The sequence below is a fragment of the Cucurbita moschata genome, unplaced genomic scaffold, assembly GCF_002738365.1.
Source record: "Cucurbita moschata cultivar Rifu unplaced genomic scaffold, Cmos_1.0 Cmo_Scf00010, whole genome shotgun sequence".
Classification (NCBI taxonomy): domain Eukaryota; kingdom Viridiplantae; phylum Streptophyta; class Magnoliopsida; order Cucurbitales; family Cucurbitaceae; genus Cucurbita; species Cucurbita moschata.
This window is the reverse complement of record NW_019268526.1, coordinates 1,041,372-1,062,040: the sequence shown is the minus strand read 5'-3', so window position 1 is coordinate 1,062,040 and position 20,669 is coordinate 1,041,372. Positions and strand designations below refer to the sequence as shown.

At 36.0% G+C, this 20,669-nt stretch overlaps 4 protein-coding genes across 9 annotated transcripts; 2 read left to right on the top strand and 2 right to left on the bottom strand.

Moving 5' to 3' along the window:
• Nucleotides 1–367: 367 nt before the first annotated feature.
• Nucleotides 368–2,074, top strand: LOC111448598 (malonyl-CoA:anthocyanidin 5-O-glucoside-6''-O-malonyltransferase-like). The gene is made up of 2 exons (XM_023088280.1): nt 368–415; nt 662–2,074. The coding sequence occupies exons 1-2, from the start codon at nt 368–370 to the stop codon at nt 2,033–2,035; spliced, it is 1,422 nt and encodes a 473-aa protein (XP_022944048.1). The 3' UTR covers nt 2,036–2,074.
• A 4,617-nt stretch (nt 2,075–6,691) lies between these two features.
• On the top strand, nt 6,692–7,926 carry LOC111448201 (S-norcoclaurine synthase 2-like). The gene is made up of 2 exons (XM_023087667.1): nt 6,692–6,979; nt 7,396–7,926. Exons 1-2 carry the CDS (start codon nt 6,796–6,798, stop codon nt 7,689–7,691), a joined length of 480 nt encoding a protein of 159 aa, XP_022943435.1. The 5' UTR covers nt 6,692–6,795; the 3' UTR covers nt 7,692–7,926.
• Nucleotides 7,927–8,496: 570 nt separating this feature from the next.
• Nucleotides 8,497–11,934, bottom strand: LOC111448358 (THO complex subunit 7A-like). Of its 4 annotated transcripts, XM_023087914.1 has the most exons (4): nt 11,793–11,934; nt 10,929–11,543; nt 8,811–8,978; nt 8,497–8,666 (listed from the first exon to the last, which is right to left on the bottom strand). In XM_023087914.1, the coding sequence occupies exons 2-3, from the start codon at nt 11,520–11,522 to the stop codon at nt 8,847–8,849; spliced, it is 726 nt and encodes a 241-aa protein (XP_022943682.1). In that variant the 5' UTR covers nt 11,523–11,543; nt 11,793–11,934; the 3' UTR covers nt 8,497–8,666; nt 8,811–8,846. The 4 variants fall into 4 exon arrangements, with proteins under 4 accessions (XP_022943682.1, XP_022943678.1, XP_022943679.1 ...); XM_023087910.1 differs by having other exon boundaries at nt 8,529–8,978; XM_023087911.1 differs by having other exon boundaries at nt 8,529–8,978; nt 10,929–11,557; nt 11,793–11,910.
• Nucleotides 11,935–13,269: 1,335 nt separating this feature from the next.
• On the bottom strand, nt 13,270–18,259 carry LOC111448355 (histone acetyltransferase MCC1-like). Of its 3 annotated transcripts, none has more exons than XM_023087905.1 (6): nt 18,074–18,259; nt 17,780–17,994; nt 17,554–17,698; nt 15,094–15,193; nt 14,790–15,018; nt 13,270–13,651 (listed from the first exon to the last, which is right to left on the bottom strand). In XM_023087905.1, the coding sequence occupies exons 2-6, from the start codon at nt 17,884–17,886 to the stop codon at nt 13,465–13,467; spliced, it is 768 nt and encodes a 255-aa protein (XP_022943673.1). In that variant the 5' UTR covers nt 17,887–17,994; nt 18,074–18,259; the 3' UTR covers nt 13,270–13,464. The 3 variants fall into 3 exon arrangements, with proteins under 3 accessions (XP_022943673.1, XP_022943674.1, XP_022943675.1); XM_023087906.1 differs by having other exon boundaries at nt 17,780–17,949; nt 18,074–18,257; XM_023087907.1 differs by having other exon boundaries at nt 17,780–17,938; nt 18,074–18,257.
• Nucleotides 18,260–20,669: the final 2,410 nt, after the last annotated feature.

The following is a 20,669-nucleotide window of genomic DNA, read 5'->3' as shown; positions in this document are numbered from 1 at the left end:
TCTGTTCTTCTCCCCAACAATTTCTTCGGCAATTTTTCTTCGTCAAGGATTTCCTCACGAGGCGAATTGCTCAGTCAAAGATAACAAATTTTTCAATTCAAGTTAATTAGCTCAATTGGTTAGAACGCTAACCTAACGACGCACCGGTCTTAAGTAGAAGAAATAAAGTAGAAGAAATAAAGTAGAAAAAAGTGCACACCAAAGCACGAAAAAATACACGCATCGTAAGGTCCATCTACAATAGGTAAGATGTCATCATAGTCTCTATTACCCTTTTTCCACTCTAATACTAGTACTCTCAATCAAGGCATAGGCCGATTAGGGAAGTGTACGCTGTCTTATTGGACAGTTCATCTGATAATCATCCATGAATGATGCTCAGATTAGCGGGCACCATACTTCCACTTCATACGAGGTCCACATGGCCTTTATTTTAAATACTTCTTTTCTTTTTTAGGGCACCACTCTAGAGGACCACATGTTTCACGTTTTGTAAGATTAAAAAATATAAATCTCGATTGAATAAATGAGAGGGAACAATGTGACGTGTTTGATGTTCACTTTCTAACTACGGAGGAAAAAAAAACAAAAAACAAAAATTAAGAAAGTTGGAGTACAAAAGAGGCAACCTCATATCAACCTTGTTTAACCCAAAATTGAGCAACAAAAGGCAATAATGGAGGTTTTGGAGGTCTGCAATATCACTCCCTCTCCCTCCCCGCCCACTCACTTCTCTCTCCCGCTCACTTTCTTCGATCTTGTCCAATTTCTAGCCCCACCCACCGAGCGTATTCTCTTTTACACCTTGCCCGCCAATGACCTGCCTCGCTTCGATTCAATTCTCCAAACCCTCAAACACTCTCTCTCTCTCACACTCTCCCATTTCCTCCCTCTCGCTGGCAACCTCGTTTGGCCCCATCACTCTCAAGACCCCTTTATTCTTTACAACCCTGGCGACTCTGTTTCCCTCACTATTGCTAAAACAGAGGCTGATTTCCACCATCTCTCTTCAAATCATGTCCGGAAGGCAAAGGAATCCCATTTCCTCGTACCCCAACTCCCAACATCCGACACCATTGCTCCACCCATGTCTCTTCAAATCACTCTATTCCCCAAAAGTGGATTTTCCATTGGCATCGTAACCAACCATGTGGTTGTTGATGGCAAAACATCCACCATGTTCTTGAAATCATGGGCTTCCATTTGTAGTACACTCAATTGTACTAATAATAATCTCCCCACGCTGCCCCCGGAGTTGACACCATTTTTTGACCGAACAGCCGCAAGGGATCCAAATGGGTTGCAAAGATTATACGTTAAGTATTATGGAGCGTTTGTTCGTCAACCCAAAATACTTGGACTTACCCCAAAAAGGGTCATCTCAGACGATGTGGTGTATGCCACATTTGAGCTTACACGCACCGACATAGAGAAGTTAAGGACAAAAGTGGTAGCAACTTCTTCATCCACTCCTCGTCGGTTATCAACTTTTATGTTGGCATTTTCTCTTATCTCAACGTGCATCGTCAAAGCGGAGCGAATTGAACCGAAAAGTAAGATTGCTTTGTTCTTCGCTATGGATATGCGGCCTCGTATGGGAGCTCTAGGGGGTCTCAATTATTTTGGTAATTGTGTGAGTACGTTGGGAGTGTTTTTGGAAGCAAAGGAATTGGAGGAAGAAAATGGGATGGCAATGGTTGCAAACAAGATTAGTGATAGAATGATGGAGATAGAGAATAGTGTGAAGGAGAATAAAGTAGTGGAAATGGTGGAAGAAATTTTAGGTCGATGGGGGAGAGAGATGCCCATATCTAAAATGATTGGAGTGGGAGGATCGCCAAGGTTTGGAGTATATGAGATTGACTTCGGGTGGGGAAATAGCAAGAAAGTGGAGATGGCTTCGATGGACCCAAATGGGACTTTTTCTATCACGGAGAGTAGAAGTGGGAATGGAGGAGTGGAAGTTGGAATTGCTTTGCCTAATGATGTTATGAATGTTCTCTCTTCTTTGTTCTATGAGGAAGTGAAAGAATAGTGTTCATTGCATACGTACTTCTTTTTATAAATGGTTTAATCAAGCCACCAATTATGTGTTACTTTTCATGTTCTTTCATTATCTATTTCATATGTTAAGTTTAGACGGGACTCTCTTTCTTTTCTCTATTGCTCTCACATGAGTCCGAGATGAACTTAGAGGTGAAATTAAGACGAGTGAAATCGTTTAGTTAAGAATATTCCAAATAGTACCAAAACAATAATTTATATGAAGTTTGGAATAAGTTTTGATAAAGTATTGATTCACTAATTATATATTTGAATGAGTGTGGGTCATGTTGTTGCATCCTCTGTGATAGGGTTAGGTTACTTGCTTTTTACTTTTAAAAGTGAAAACTATCTTCAGAAACGAGTGTTACAAGTATTCTTTGTCCTTACTCACATGCATTCTAGAAGAATTCCTAGAAAGTCACCCAATATAGAATTACTCCGAGCAAAGGACGCTTAACTATGAAGTTGTTCCTATAATTGAGTCATTGAAAAGGAAAGTGCACGACCCTGTTTTTCTACTAAAATAAAGTAGTTACTACATGCATGACATGACTGTAAAGTGCGAAGCACTTCATTTAAAATAGTTCATAAATGATTTCAAAAGACTTAGATAAGAGTAACACAATGCTCTGATCTAACATAAGGGTTATAAAATGAACATAAATGCAACTACCTTAACAACTAGTTTCATGGCCTTTCTCACACGCTGCTGTCATTCGTATAGAGATGACTTACCTTTACTTAAAATGTAAAAGTAGCACATGGCTTTGAGTATTTTATGAAATACTAAGTAAGTAACCCCACTATTGGAGTTGAAAAATGCAAACACGTGCAACATTGTGGGATCTATCATTTTAAGATAGCATAGTCTTAGGCAACTTACCAGTCCGGGCAAGACGGGCTCGCACACCCCCTAGACATGGCTCGTTGGGCTAACACTCATTAACAGGCTCTATGTCGAACATCATGGAGGAAAAGGGCCTACATAACACTATGATGAACATAAGTCATAGTGTTCACCTCTGACTCATCATAGTGGGGAAGTATCTTGATACACGTGTTACACAAATATGTATAAGGTCCCCATAGCTTATAATCATGTCATAATATACGATGCAAGACAAATTTCTATTTATCTATAATCATAATAATTCTGTGATTTATGCTTACATAATTCATGTACGTTTTGTAATACATAGATAGTTTTTATGGCATGGTCTAAGGAGGTTTTTACATCATAGATTAACAATTTCATAAAAAAAATTATACATGGCACGATGACAAAATACCATATCTTTATTATATGGCATAGTTTATCATAGCATAATATAACATAACATAGCGTACCATAGCATATCATGAATAACATGGCATAACTTAACATAGCATAACATAACACAATTTAGTATAGCATAACATATCAATCATACATATGCCACGTTCAAGGGCCATTGAGCATTCATCATCATATATAATACAATTCATCCAACCAAACTGATAGTGGAGTCACTTGGTTAGCATAAGTTGAAGCTATTACGATCCTTTGATACTAGCTTAATGCTACTCTCTAAAATTTAATTCTACCTATTAAGCCCCACAAATCATAAATTAGAACTCTAGTGTGGAAATTCACTCACTTAATTTTACATAAAATAATTTAAATTTGACTCCAAATAATTTAAGCTAGCTAAAGAAGGCGTCAAAAGATGTATTCCCTGATCCACTAGCTAAATTACTAATTACTCCATAGTTGTTTTTAACTATGCTTCTAACATAAGTCACATATAGGGAATAACTTAGTTAAACATGACAATTCTTTCCGACATAAGTCATCAATTTGAGTAAATAAGAGTCTTACCGATCTCAAATGTCAAAAATGGAATCAAAAAGGTCGAAAACCTAGAAAACTATAAATAATTTGAATATCGAACCGTTTAAGTCGAGGAGCCGAGCCGTCAAGTCAAGCTGTCAAGTCGAGCCGGAGCGAGTCACCAAGCCGAGACAACGGAGTCATGAGTCGAGCCGATTGAGCTGTCACACACGCCCAAAAGCTGAGCCGCGGCTGGAACGGTTATCAGGTCATAAACTGGGCCGACGCGAGTTGGGTTAGTGTAGCTGGGTATGTGGGTCGCGTGGATGTTGGATTACAAGTCTGGGCTTATTGGGCCGTACTATGTAAATGGGCCGAAAGGTTTTTAGGAATCCATTAATGGGCTGACCCAAATCCTGGCCCGATGGTTTGCCTTCCTCGCCCGAAAACGCAGACTGAAACCCACGAGTTTTCCCTCTTCTTTTCCGACGAAACTCCGATGATCTGACACTATTTCCTCACACTTCCGCCGCGGTTCATCCTCTGGTGGTTTGTAACAACAATTCCACGGCACTCCTACGTTCCCAAATCCCCAACAACCTCTCCCAAAATACAACATTTCTTCCTCTCCCTTGTCTCTCGAATTTTCGTTTCACCTCTCGATTCGTGTATGGAGCGTTTGAGATGGTTGTATGAACGACGGGCATGAGACGAAGGTTTCAAGGGAGAGTTTGTTTGATAAAAGTCTCACATCTACTAATTTAAAAAATAATCATGAATTTATAATTAAGAAATACTACCTCTTTTATTACGAGGTTGATATGAACCACGACCAAGGAATTTCCATACCTCAAGGTTCAATTACAAGACGAAAGCCAAGAAACTACAACAAACCTTATATAGTTATATTCAAGCTATAGCGAGCTTATCAAAGGAAATTCTAGAAGACGTGAAAACTTCACTTATATATTGTGCAAAGTTGAACTTCAAGAAACATATGAATTAAATGCACTTTAATTGTATTTAATGAACTCCGCTGAATTTATGAAACTAGTCCAAGAATGACTAATAAGTACATTTCATTCATTGCACTATTTCATTATAGTTGGACTATTTATTTTTCATAGTTAAGCTAGTTTTAAATATAGGAATTAAGGTTAACCCAGGTTACCATATTTCACCAATAATAGTCATTTTAATATGGAGGTTACTGGCCCATTTAATTTGAAAGTTATGTATCATAGGTTAAGGTTGTAAATGCTATATAAAGTCTTCTTTTGTTTGATTAGACATCAGATTTTAGAATTAAAAATAGAATTTATATTTTAGCTTTGTTGAGAGCTAAACATTCTTTATAAATTCTTGTGTTTAGAACTTGCATGCTAGAGTGATTCAAGTAGTATTAATCAAACCTCTTGTGGAGTGATTCGAATCACGAGTTTTCTTTACTCTTGATCTTGATCATCAAACTAATCCGTTTCATACTTTCTCTTGGGTTGATTTCTATATCAGAGGTCTTTTGGGGAAGCCCAAACCAAAGTCACTGGAGCTCATATTCAAAATGAACAATTTCATATCAGCGTGAGAGTCTTGATCAGTTAAGAGTCAATTATTGGTTAAAATCTCACGATTTTGAACGGGGTTTGAAAATTTATTTCCCTTATGTCATTGGTACAGACAGTTACTTTCAATTCTCTTAAACTTTTCTTAATCATCTTATTTTCAAAATGGTTCAATCGGACGTGGTCTCAATTCCTTAATGTATTGTCATTTAAATGTAACACGATAATTGTAATTACAAGGGGTTTTTAGTAAATTTATACCAAATAGAGTAAATTTAAGTGAAAACAAAAACATGTTATTTTGATATTAAAAAAAATTAAAAATTAAAAATAAAAACGAAATTTGGAAGGTTTTGATAAGTTTTTGTATTTTTGTGGAAGAGGATTTTTTAAGTAATTATTTATAGTTTCAATACAAATTGTCCCTTATAATAGATTTTTTTTTTTTTTTTTAATTTAGTCAAAGGTGTCAACAGCTGGCAACATGACTTGGACAATACTTATTGCACATGTATGCATGTTCTTGCACTTACATATCTCCTTTGTCAATCCTATTTTTTCAACAATATTACTCTTCAAACTTTTTTTTTTTAAAAGAATTAAAAATATCCTTAAATTTAAAAATATATTAAAAAAAAAAACACATCATTACCGTTAATTTCGAAGGAAACGGTTAATACTTTGTTTTGAAGGATTCTAGACCGGAATCGTTAATACTTTTGAACTTTTAATGAGTTCGGGATAAAATTGGTTAATAATTTGTTCAGAAATATCTTTGAACTTTTAACGGTTTCGAAAAATTAATACCACATGATTTCAAAAGTTTCATTCTTAACATTTTTTAAAAACTTCAAAAATATTTTTTTTTTTTTTTTTTTTTAAAAAAAAGTTCAAAAATAGTCTTTCTAGTTATTTATATATATATACAGAGGTATATATGTATTTCTAAAAATTTAAGGATGTTAATGTTAATTTTGAAAACATACTAACCGTCATTTATTATAGAGAGAAAAAAAGGACGTCAGTATGCTTTCAAAACCAACATTAATATCCTTAAATTTTTAGAAAAAAAAAAATATATATATATATATATATATAAATTATAGTATTAATGGTAAGGATATTTTTTAATTTTTTAAATAAGGTTTTATGTTTTTTTTTTTTTTTTTTTTTTTTTTTTTTTTTGCATTAATTTTAACCTAAATTAATTGAAACGAAGTATAAAAAAATGAGTTCATTTTCCTCGTTATTATTTAAATATGAGAAGTGAGAAGATATTGATGAAAATTGGGAGGACCAATCAAAATCTGTGGTGGAAGTCTCCATCTTTAAACAACAAGACCTGCAGCTCTCCAAGAACAACCAGGAAGAACAAAAATGGTGACCAAAATCAGTGACGAGACTGAGATTCCGGCGCCGGCGGCCAAAGTTTGGGCGCTTTATGGCACCATTCACTTTGCTGATTTCCTCCAACTTCACCTCCCCAATATCATCAAGAACGTCGAGCTCCTTGAAGGCGATGGCGGCCAAGGAACTCTTGTCCACGTCACTTTTGCTCCCGGTAAGTCACATTACTCGTTTACTACTCGATCTTTTCAGTATCGACTCTGATAAGTTTTTGTCGTTATAGTTTTTGAATCAGTTAAAATTACTTCTGTCGTGTTCAAAATTATTTATAGTATATTCTTAACTGACCCAAATTAATTTTGATTCATATGTTACGTTAGTTTAGATAAAGTTATTTAATTGTCTTGCATTACATCAATTTCGAAGAGATCCAAGATTTTATTTTTGAAGAATTATTTTCGAAAAATTATACTTTGACCTGGTTTGAATTAGATTATATTTGAGTTTTTTTTTATCGCAACTTCTTCTTAATCGTCCTCTTGGTCTAATTTCTTTGTCGAAAGAAATGCCATAGTTTAGAGTGGAAATGTGTAATTTAGTCTAACAATAAGAAATTATGATACCGTACAGATTTAGGGGGTATGAGATACAAAGAGAAGTTCGTGAAAATAGATAACGAACAGCGTATAAAAATAGCGGAGATGGTGGAAGGAGGGTACCTGGATCTTGGATTCACTGTTTACAGGTTTTGTTTTGAGATAATTGAGAAGGATGAAGAGAGTAGCATTGTGAAATCATCGGTGGAATATGAGTTGAAGGAAGAAGCTGCTGCAAATATTTCATTAGCCAGTGTTGAACCTTTGATAGCCATAGCTCAAGCTGCCAAGAGCTATTTCCTCAACGCCCAACAGCCCAAGGATGCATGATACCATTCATGTTGCCTATCCATAATATCATGGGTGTGACTTTGCTGTGTGTTTAATTTTCAATAATGGAGGATTCCAAACTTGTGATGAAGCACAAGTTTCTTTTCGTCGATTGATCAAATAATCTTTTCATTTGTAAGCGTATAATCTTTTATAGTCTTCAACGCGCCGACGAGCTTAAAGATGTATAATTCGTTGATGTTTAGTGTGTTTGGAATAACTTGAAAATTCTCGATAAGCACTTGCAGAAAATTCAGGTCATGTTCGATAACTATTTTGTTTTTAATTTTCTCTTCTTCAGAATTAGCATTGACAATTACAATCATCTCATAGTGGGAAAAATCTCAATGACTTAATAAACACAAAAACGAAAGATTAAAGACTCGTTAGAAACTTTTTTAAATTCAAGGACTTCTCGTACATAATTAATTAAAAGTTTAAAGATACCAAACACTTTATAAAGCTAAGAACTAAACGGACAAACTTAAAATTCAGGAACTAAACGGGATAATATAAACTTTCCATATCTTTTTTCTTTCTTTACTATAAAGGGTAGTTCTTTCAATAAGAGAGTAATACTTTATCATCTCATCTTTCATTTCTTGAATAGTAATTCTTTTGATAATGTAGTTATACTCACCATGTGAAATGAAAATGATGCATCTTTTGTTATAAATAGCCACATTTGATGCATCTTTTGTTATACATGGCCATCGAGCACGCATCATAATCATGTAAGACATGTTTGAGAGTAAGTTTAGGATAGTTAATATAATATTGTTAGGTTCAAAATTACTCTCAAACATGTCTTTAATGGCTCGAAATCAATTTTGATGATATGAAATAGTCGGTGATAACAATTTCATCGAACCAAAAGTTTCACTCACATTTCCGGTACAAAGAAACATGACTCCTAAACATCCATAGGAAATGGGTTTATTCCTTTACCATGGCATGTCGTTTCACCTATAAGACCTAAGAATAAGAACAAGATTTACTTGATTCAGGAGAACATCCAGAAGATCCAACTATTTCATTTTGATTTCTTGACTTTGAGCAAGATTTCTAGATAAATAACAGCTTAGATATTGAGTTTTTTTTAAAGAAAAATATGCTTACAAGTTTTACACCAGAACATCCCAGAGGGTTGCTGTCTCAGTCCACAGCCATGGCTTCCAGGCCTCCACTAGCATCGTCCACACCAATCTTATTCTCCTCAGCTGTGATTCTCATTTCCTCCATTAAACTCTTCTGTTCATCCTCTATGGTGTTTTGCAACTCATCCACCTGCACCAATATCAGTTGAGGATTTCAAGTTTTAGGTAGAAAGTTTGTACACAACCACAGCCAGACAACAATTATTTAGACACAATACTACTGCTCATATAGGATTTCAGAGAATTTTTGCTTGAAAAATGTTGCAGCAGAGGACAATCTTCAAACAAACAGAGATTTTTTAGTTGTGACTACAATTTCTAGAGATTTGAAAGGCCTCGCTATGTCCCTTGGCCCCAATCATAAGCTCCTTCTTCCTCTAAAAGAATATTAATGAAAAAAACACACACACAGTATATATACAAAATGTTAATTCAGATTAAACAGCCCAAGGCCACCGCTAGCAGATATTGTTCTCTTTGAGCTTTCCTTTTTAGACTTCCCTTCAAGGTTTTTAAAACGTGTTTGCTAGGGAGAGGTTTTTACACCCTTATAAAAAATGTTTCGTTCTCCTCCCACGTATGTATTGGTTCAACTCATTTCCAATAAGGAAGTTAAAAACACATACAGACATTTCCCTGGAAACTACCAACCAAGCACTATACCACAACTTTCTCTATTCCCCCAAAACAAATTATTGATAAACAACTCTTTTCCTTAAATTCAGGAGAAGCAGGGTGAATTTTGCTTTCTACTTGGTATTTTCTAGGCAGTCTCTAGTTGAATGTGAAACCCTTGGATCAAATGGCAGTGACAGAACGTTTTAACCCTACGAGGGAACAATGTAATAGATTCTAGAATGGCTAATAGTGGACCGTCAGATCTCTTACAAAGTGGCTGCAGCTATAACTCTTGAATAGATGCATTTAAAGGTATTTCATCTTTCTCAGAACCTCGTGGTAGACATATGCTTCATGAAAACCCTCAGTTGGAAACTAAAGCATGCATGGGATAGTGGCTAGGAGAAAGCAGTGCCTCGTTGAAGATTTGATTCTAATGCAAATCAAGATAAAGCCTCCTTTTTTTTCTTTTTATAAGAAACAGGTTGTATTGCCATCACCAGAAGCATTGAGATAGGATTGTTACAAAAGCATTCTATATTCGTATGACATCACCAGAAGCATGAAGTTGTACATTGCTACAAAAAAAATGTTGTACCTTATTTTATGAGAAACAAATACCTTCATTTCATTGGATGAGGTGAACTTACAAAGAGGGGGAAAATGCCAAAAGGATTTACAAAAAACTATGCCAATATGTCAGAGAAGTAAGGTTGTAGTCCCAAATATATGGGGAGAATTTACACCAAGTGAAATCGAATGTTTTTGATTTTATGGTATAGGAAGCTTTTGTCGATAAAGACGCACAAGACCTCCTTTTCCTTGCTGAAAGGATGACCCATGAAGCTCGTTTCTAAAAGAGTGATCGTGTCATTCGCAAAATCAGTGTAAAGATTGAAGGCCTAAAATATTTATACCCGGAACGGCTTGGCAAAATGGTAGATTTAAACTGTGAGTCTGCTAGACAAACCCAATAGCCATAAGCACGCTGTTTAAGAACGTTTCATAGGTAGATTTGGTCTCATTGAAAGTCCTGTGATTTCTCTACAACCATAGATTCCAAAGCAAGGCTTTCACTATGTTTATCTAAAGAGTTTGTTCTTCATTCATGAAGGGATTCCTCTCCAAAAGACGGAATACTAAAAGTTACTTCTTTATCAAATCAAATTTTCCTACCATCTCAGCACCTAGAGTAAACTAGCAACACTCTAATAGAATCATTCTCATTTTTCCTTAAATGAGCCAAAGATTGGGGGTTCAAGCACTGATACCATATACATCTCAATCTTCTTCGTGCAACAATCAGTCTAAGAATCCCTGAACAATTCAAAAGTGAAAAAATGGCGGTGGGGGAGAATCCAAGGTCTAAACTAATGAATCATCAAACAAAGAGACCAAAATTTTCATTTTAGGAGTACAATTAAAGAATATAACTAAGAAAACATTGCTGAAGGAAACATACCACATGCAACAAAAGAGCAAATTGTTTCTTGCGAAGCTCCAGCATCCTTGAACTAGCTGTGTTCTCCGCATCAAGTGCCGCAATCTCTTTCTCTAACTCCACAATAGTCTTTTGTGTCACAGACCTGGGTGGCTGTGCTGCTACAAGTTTCCTAATTGCCTCACACTCCTCCTTGTGTTGCCTCTCAATTTTGCTTTCTTCAAGCTGCTTCTTAAGATCTTCAATATCATCCTGAGCTAACAAAATTTGTCTGTTTATCTCATCCTTAAACTCATGGAAGCTCTCCTTTTCCCTAATATTTGCATCCACAACTGCTTTACTCTTCAGCAAAGGAATTTCAAATGTGGATAGCTCTTGTAAGAAAGCTCTGGAAAGCTTCTCACAGTCATCATGATTACTCCCATCCTTTTCAATCTCAAGAACAAAGGAAGTGAACTTCTTCTGGAGCTTCTTCAATGGAGGTTCCCCCCTTGTGGTCGTTGTACGGGTGAGAAGCCTGTGTTTTATAATAACATCATCTTCGAGGGGCCCAAAAGCATAACTTGCTGCCACTGCTTCCCCTCGGGTGGAGACTTTCCTCCCTCTCACAGACATAATCTACTTCTCACTCAGATCCTGGAACACAAATGCTGAAGAACAAGAACTTACAAATTGAAATGGAGAACCAACACCAAGTTAGAATCGAAGAAGAAGAAGAAGGTGACTCTTTCTGCTAGATTTCTAGGTCTACAGAAACAGTGTCAATGGAAGATGAAGAAAAGCGAAATTGAACCGAAAAAGAAATCGATGGAGAGAAAATTAACAGATGATAATGAAGAGAGTACCGATAATTTAAATCGCAGAGAGAGGGAGAGAGAGACGTACTTGAGATCGGAAGTGGTTATGCCATTGTTCTGCAACTCTAGGGCTGCCCCATTCCAATCGAAGGCAGGGAATCTCTAAACCCTGATTTCATCAAAATCGGGTTTGGATCGTTCCAAAATATCCGGCTTCACGAGACTTACAACAGGCACATCTCACTGAATCCAATTTATGTTGCTTCTAATGGTGCTCGTTGCTTGAATTGGGTCGGATTATGACATTTTTTAGAACTATTTATGTTGAGCGCATTCCAATCAGGGTGGGGAATCTCTAAACCCTGATTTCATCCAAATCGGGTTTGGATCGTTCCAAAATATCCGGCTTCACAAGACTTACAAGAGGCACATCTCACTTAATCCAATTTATGTTGCTTCTAATGGTGCTCGTTGCTCGAATTGGGTCGGGTTATGACATTTTTTTAGAACTATTTATGTTGAGCCCATCCCAATCCGGGCAGGGAATCTCTAAACCCTGATTTCAACAAGATCGGGTTTGAATCGTTCCAAAATATCCAGCTTCACGAGATTTACAATAGGCACATCTCACTGAATCCAATTTATGTTGCTTCTGATGGTGCTCGTTGCTCGAATCGAATCGGGTTATGACATTTTTTAGAACTATTTATGTTGAGCCCATCCCAATCCGGGCAGGGAATCTCTAAACCCTGATTTCAACAAGATCGGGTTTGAATCGTTCCAAAATATCCAGCTTCACGAGATTTACAATAGGCACATCTCACTGAATCCAATTTATGTTGCTTCTGATGGTGTTCGTTGCTCGAATCGAATCGAATTATGACATTTTTTAGAACTATTTATGTTGCTTCTCATGGTGTCGTTGCTCGAATTGGATCGAGTTATGACATCTTTAGAACTATTTTAATTTTTTTTATTATTTTCCTATTGAGTTGATTTAAAATTTTATTTATAATAAAAATAAAATATTAGTTAAAAATTATTTTCAAGAGAGGAACGAATAAATAATCAAAATTATTAAATATATATATATATAATTGTATTTTACGTAAAAATGTATATATTTAAAATTAATAATAAAATAGAGTATTTAATCCAATAAATCCATAAACAACTCAATACATAAAAATTTTCAATTTATTTGAATTTAACCCAACCGAGTAGGATTGGGTTCATTTAGTTTTTTGGATAATCAAATTTTTTTGAACACCCGATCACTTTTTCAAATATTATAAAAAGTAGTACAGTATAAAATATAAAACTATGTTAAAATGATATGATAGCAAGCAACATGTTTATCGATCAATCTCTCAAGTTTAATACCAAGATCAATAATTGTACGTAATACTAATCAATAATGCCTCATTGGTAAGTACTACAAGATTTCTTCGTACGTTGAAAATTATGTCAATAATGTAGAGGAGAAAAGCGGAGACGACATCAAGTCCGCATTACACACACGTGCTACAATGGCAAGTTGATAAAAAAAAAAGAATCGAAAGTTGAAGAATTAAGGATGCATAAGGCTCACTTTCATATTAAACATCACCAAAGTTTATTACATTTGAGAACAGACTATCATCACATTAGTATATATATACGTTTTAAACTACAATAAATTATAGAGAGTAGAAGGAAGGAAGAGTAGGGGCATACAGTGAGCGGTTTCCTTCTCAGTTGCTTCACATCATATCATCCAATTAAACACATTCATATCCACTGCTCTCAACCACCAGATTTCTCTTGCTCTGCGCCATCGATATGAGGCTGTGAGATTCTTTACATTTGGGCCATTTTGACACCTTCCTTTTCTCATTCTTCCTCAGCCTTGAAGTTACACACTTTATACCATCCCTTAAATAACTCACCATGAAACTCACAACCTCTCTGCACGTATACGAAACGAACCGATTAAAAAAAGAGGGAATGTGAGCTTGAAGGTTTAGAAGATCTCTAGCTTACAAGTTTTGGAACCATCCGACATTTGTATTGACAAACGGAACGTTTCCAAATAAAATAAACTGAAATGTACGTTTTAGAAGTTCTAGTAACAATTAGTATTTGATTGATACTAGTTGATGGAATCAGACTGGTAATAGTGAATGAGATTCTTGGTCTTTCTAGCACTCCCTCCTCTCTTAAATCTCTTCTTTAAGGTCCAGTTTCTAATGTAATAGATTTTCTTTCACCTGGTTCTGTCCCTTGCGTCATTTCTTTCCCCTTCTATCTGTTTTCTACCCATCCACCAACATGTTCTCCATCTCTCCAGCTCTATCCTTTTTCAGTCTACTCTCTATTGTCCAGTTCCTCCTCTAAGATCCCATGTCGGCTGGAGTGAGGAACAAAGAATTCTTTGTAAAGGTGTGGAAACCTCTCCCTAGCAAAGGCGTTTTAAAACCTTGAGGGGAAGCCTGAAAGGAAAAACTCAAAGAGGACAATATCTATTAGCGGTGGGCTTAGGCCATTACAAATGGTATCAGAACCAGACACCGGCTGTGTGCCAGCGAGGATGCTGGGCCCCGAAGGGGAGTGAATTGTGTGATCCCATATCGGCTGGAGAGAGAAACAAAGCATTATTTATAAAGATGTGGAAACCTCTCCCTAGCAGACGCATTTTAAAACCTTGAGGGGAAGTCCTAAAGGGAAAGCCCGAAGAGAACAATATCGGTAGCAGTAGGCTTGGGCTGTTACACCTCCCCTCTTACCTTACCACCCAAAAATGAGACCTATTATCACCAACCACCCAAAATTTACACGTTTACATGAACTTCAGATTCGTCAGTCTGTAACAAGTTTGAATAAGAGTATTTCAGGTCTTTCTATTCCAAAGTTTTGGTAAAGATTGAGATAAGTAGTTTCCTCTACAGTTAACATGTTTCAGGTCTTTCCAAGTGTCAAAAGATTCTTGATGAGGTTTTGGTTGCTATAAGAGGCAAAAGAGGACCACCACATCAAAGAGAGTATCATTCTCAGCAAGCATGCAATCATATATAAGCCTTAAAGGTAGTTGATATTTGGTACTTACAATAGAGAGCATGGAGACCGACCACCATTCACGTAGTAGACGAACAGGTAAGAATCATAATGCTGACCATTGATAAAGTAAAAGCCCGACAGTCTTCGTAGGCACTTGAATGACATTTTCTTGTAGAATTTGATAGCAGTACTATTGTATGAAATTACATGCAAATAAACTGCTCGGCAAGTCGGGATGCTTGAGGCATACTTAATTACCTTTTGAACAAGTGAACTAGCTGGCAATTCAATATTTGAAAACATGACATTAGTGTAAAAAAACAATATCAAGTACAACTCCGAGAAACTCGTACCTATCCCAAGGTTTCTGTAGCTTTCCACTACTCCAAGTGTAAGAATGTATACTAGAGTTTCGTCCGTGGTTAATGAATCATGCCGAAGTAAATCAGATAACTACATGACATTTAAGCAAGTATAAATTAGAGATACCCAGTTTTCAGCATCCAAGACAGGTGATTTCAGTTGTCAAAGTAGCTAAAAGACTGTTAAGAGATTAGTTCAAGTCAATTCTACAAAATATACATCCACCAATTACAAACTCAACTTACTGACCACATGCTTAAAGAATTCCTCAACAGGAACTCAATGTAACTTCCTAGAAAAGGAAGAAAGACCAAACTTCAAACAAACATGTCCTTTCTCCTACAGCCAGCATATGCTCAAAGTTGTGGAATCTCTCTCAAAGCCAACCAACCATGGTGTTTGTACCAATGAATTTGAAGTCCTAATCACTTGCACTTAATTACATTGTTCGGAGGAAGCAATATATCGTACAATCTCCAAAAATGAACAAAAATCTCTCTGCTGATCTTTAAATTTATATAGTTGCTTTTCTCTATCCAAAGGAGTCAAAGAATAGACTAGTGGCTTTTTTCCAATGGACCTCTGACTAACCCCCTAAACTACCAATCTGAAAATCCTCTAGGAACACCATGTTGATATCTATAAGAACACACCAAACAAATCCAACATGCAGTAGAGAACTGAACAGAGTGGAGGAAGAAAAATGACAACTAATGCATAAGTGTCAATTCCATTTTCTCAGATGTCCCCAAAGGGACACTAATGGATAAGTGATCTACAGAATCTTCTTCTCTTTTGTAGTTCCAGCATACTTGAGGGGAGGAGAAGGATGTGCGTTTTCTGTAGTTTATCTTGAGCATTTTTGTAGGCTATGGTGAACTTTTCTGGCTTTGCATTGGCAGCATTGAAGACAAACATTATCTAATATGGTGGAAAACATATCCAAGGGTTCTATATACCACACCAAAAGGTCCTCACGTTGACTAGGAATGTATTCCTTATTAGCTTGGTAGTTAGAGGCCAAGCACTCTTCAAACAACTAAAGGTCCAACCAAGATCATCCACCTTCCAATAGTCTGCAATTGTTCTTTCTTTGGACAAAGTAATGGTTAAGTTAAGGAAAGCAATGCTCGAAGGAGCCAAATGCCAAAAGTACTACCAAAATTTCACACTAATGCCATTGCCAACTTGAAGGCAATATATTCTTGCCAGAACTCTTTACATTTGACTAAAGAAAACCGAGAGCATCAAGACCCAAGAGCAGCGGTTCAGCCAGTTAAGAGATCAACTGAACTGATTCAGGTCATAAATATTGATAACAATCTCCCTCCACACTTGAAGAGGAAAGCAATATTTTTTATTTTGTTATCGTCAATGTTTAGTCCACCCAAACTTCTTCCTTCCACAAAGACCTCCAGATATGTCCAAAGATCTTACCAGTATGATCTAAGGTTTCACTGTTAAGAAGAGATCACGGCCTAAATGTTTCTTTCAGAGGCAGTTTATAATAAAAACAACGCCAATGTGACCAAACACCAAAGGTGTAACAACCCGAGCTCACCACTAGCAGATATTGTACTTTTTGAGCTTCCCCTAAACTGTGACGTCCCTAGTTTTCTTAACCTAATAAATGACGTCAACCCATGCATGCTTAAGTCATAAATGCGGAAATTCATAATAAACATCTTGAAAATAAGGCCATGGAAGTCAGAAGGGAGCATAATAGGGCAGTTGAATGTTTTGATTTTAAATTAGTGGATGATAGGACGCATTGGATTTCAGTCCGTTGTTAAGTGTTTTTCTTAAGCTTGATTTACATTTAAAACTATGTTAAGCTGAATTTCATGTTTTGAATTGCTTATGTAAGTCTATGGTCTTATTTTTAAAATGTTTATTACGAATTTCCGCATTTATGACTTAAGCAAGCATGGATTGACGTCACTAATTAGGTTAAGAAAAGTAGGGGCGTCACAAAAGGTCTCCCTATAGGAACTAATACTTGCATAACATCAGACATGGCGGAAGAGTTTCAGCTTGAACGCAAGGTCAATGAAACAGCTATGATAACATTATCTCCCAATAAGCATGATGTATTTCAAGTGATCTTAAAACCTTTTTTGGTATCATGTTAACTCTAAAATGGAAAAATGATATTCAAATCTATTAGCTTTACACCAAAAGATTTATACATCCAAATGCTCAAAGGTCTTGAATTAAAACAGCTTAAACTTTCTTTCTAGTATGAAAAAGAAAATATAAGACGAACCATCAAGCATATATAAAGGTAAAACGTCAACCAACCTAGAAATTGAAGCGCTAATGCCAACCCAAGTACGATTGACTATCTAAGATACTAACAAATCCTTTACTTTGAAAAGCAAGAAAATTTCAATCTTAAAGGAATTCACTTCCTGAATCCATTCAGATGCTTCAATTAAGGTAAAACCAACCTCACTTTCTTTAGCCAGAACAGTTCGTGCAGTCACAAATCCAATAAGCTCATCAGTTCTTCCATCTGGTCTATTATGATCGACCGCTGCCCATGCCACAATGTCACGCCCATTAACAACATTATGAAAAAACTCCGACTCATACCTGAGAAATATACCCATACGTTAACTTCAAAAACACATCTCAAAATCAAAATGAACCAAACCCTCAAACGGATTCACATACCGGATCGGAAACAAATTACCATGAATTTGCTCCAAAACTTCAAGGTCTGAGGGTTCAATTGGCCGATAACATATAATTGGACAGTCGACGGCTTTGGATTTTACCATTGCAAAAGATTTCAATCCCCAGCAAAGAATTTATATGCTCGCAAAACTCGACCTACACATTCACTTTCCATTTATAAACATCAGCCTCATACGCTATGCAAATTATTCCTGAGCAAATCGAGAAGGCAACCATATTCGTCAACAATTGTCCCGCCCTTTCATCGGAAGCAATAAAAAAGTAATTTACCTGAGACGGATTGATGCAGCTCCCAGTGGTGAACAGAAACAGATTCAACATTGTGGTCAATTTGACGGCTGAACAGCCCACCTACTTCATCTCGTAGAATCAATAATAGCGTTAAAGAGAGAAGAAGACACAGCTTATTAGGGCTTTGGTTCTTACGTAACAACCCCCAATTCAAATTCCCTTTGAAAAAACACATTTTTATTCCCCAAATTTTGGAGACTCAATTCTTAACGTGTTATTATGTTTGTTCTTAGGCTAAATTTGCAATTTATTCCTTATTAATTTGCTTAAATTTCATAAATATGTTTCATATTTTAACTAAATTATAAAAATTAAAAAAATCCAAATAATCGGTGGATAATCGTTCCATGGGTTAATATATATATATATATATATATATCATCACCTGAGAGGTTCGAGATCTGAATTTTCACCTCATCTGTTATTGAATAAAGAATTTGTGAAGATGGATGACACATAAAATTCGTTTGTAATCTCGATATGTTTTAACACTAATTTTTAATTTATACGTGTACTCTTGAAATTTATAATATTGTTTGGGACCATTTGATTCTTTTAATGAAAGGATAAACTCGTAATTTATACGTTTTTTTTTCTCGTCTTAAATGGAAGTATTTTTAAGAAAGAAAAGGAAAGAAAGGGAGCTAAGAAACGAACATAAGTATAACATTCTCCTTTTCCTGTTGAGTGGTCTCGTTAAGTTCTTAATATTCCCTCCAAATAGGAAGAATGAAAGACATCTTCACCGTAAATACCTAACGACGAAGATAAGAATTAAAGAAATGGAAAGGAAAGTTACGTGAAAAGGAACCTCAAGTTTTTGGACTGGTCGGATTAACTGATGTGAATCATTCTTCTTCATTGTTTTAAGATTACCCGACCATGTGTATCGATTGTTTTTGTGAGATTCCACATCGGTTGGAGAGAAGAACGAAGCATTGCTTATAAGGGTGTGTAAATCTCTCTCTATTAGACGTGTTTTAAAACTTTGAGGAGAAAATCCAAAGATGACAATATTCGTTAGCGGTGGGCTTGTGCTATTACAAATGGTATTAGAGCCAGACATAAAGCGGTGTGCTGTTGGGCCCTCAAGGGAGGTGGACTATGAGATCCCACATTAGTTTGAAAGGAGAACGAAACATTGCTTATAAGAGTGTGGAAAAACCTCTCTCTACTAGACGCGTTTTAAAATCTTGAGGGAAAGTTTAGAAGGAAAAATATAGTGATCTCGGCTTAAGCCAACCCTAGCCTTGTAAGTGACTTCACTGTTGGCTTGTTGGACAATTGCATGACGTATGATGATACGTACTTTGTGGCTCCTACACATGTTATGTTTATAATTATTTTGACAGTGCTATATTGTGTTATGTTATGCTAGTCATGTCAAGTTATATTATGTTATACTATGTTATGTCGTATGATGTCATGTTCTGTAAATTATGTTATGTTACACGTACTTCGTGGCTCCTGCACATGTCATGTTTATAATTGTGTTATGTTATACTTCGTACCGTGTACGCCATGTAAATTATGTTAAGTATGATATGACAAGAATTACACATGCATGTTTCATAGTCTCTTTATGTTAGGAATGAATTGAGGTATGACTTACATCACAAACTTATGTCGTAATTTTAAACTATAGGGATCTCATGCAGTTAAATATGTCACGAGCATCCAGATACTTCCCTGTTATGATTAGTACATATGGATACAATATGATTTTTATGTTCGTCATGATATTATGCACGCCCTTTTCTTCTGTGGTGTCCGGTAGTGTGAGCATGTGCTAACTTGACGAGTCAGGCTCGAGGGGTACGTATACGAGCTCGCTTGATAGGTACATGTGCGCATGCGTGGGTTGTGGGTAGAGAATTACTACACATCCAAACCTACTCGAACTGAAAAAGTGGAGCCCAAGGTCATGTCATGATGTTCATATGAAAGGATAAGTCTCACCATATTGCATGTGATTGTATTTCTCAACTTCGGTAGTGGAGTTGAGTAAAATACTCAAGCCACATGTTACGCTTATTTTCAAGTAAAGGTAAAGAACTCATGTACGGATGACGATGTCACGATGACAGTCATAGGATCGAAGCTAGGGTAGAAGCATTCATATTGTTTATAGCCTTTATATTATATATGACATTGCTTTAATTTTTTTTCTTTATTTTATTTAAATTCACGTTATTTATTTTCCATCATATTGTTTTAATGACTTTATTATAACCGTTTAAATCTATGGCATCGTTCCGACTTTTCCACACATAATAACATATTAAGTTGCAATAACAACCTTATTATTCATGTAGAATCTTTTGTTTTCATTATTTTAACAACTGCTCGTGACAACGCGATTCACAGAAGTTACCACAGACATTGATAATAAAGTCCGAAAACCAATCATAAATTTTAAAATATTTCCATATACGTCAAGTAAAACGTTTAAAACGAGTACCATTTAAACTTAAAACAACCAACAGCGAAAGCATCAATACACAAAACAGACCCAGACATGGATTCTCTGTGTTCTCTTGCCTGTTGGTCTCACCCTCTGATCTCTTGCCTGTTG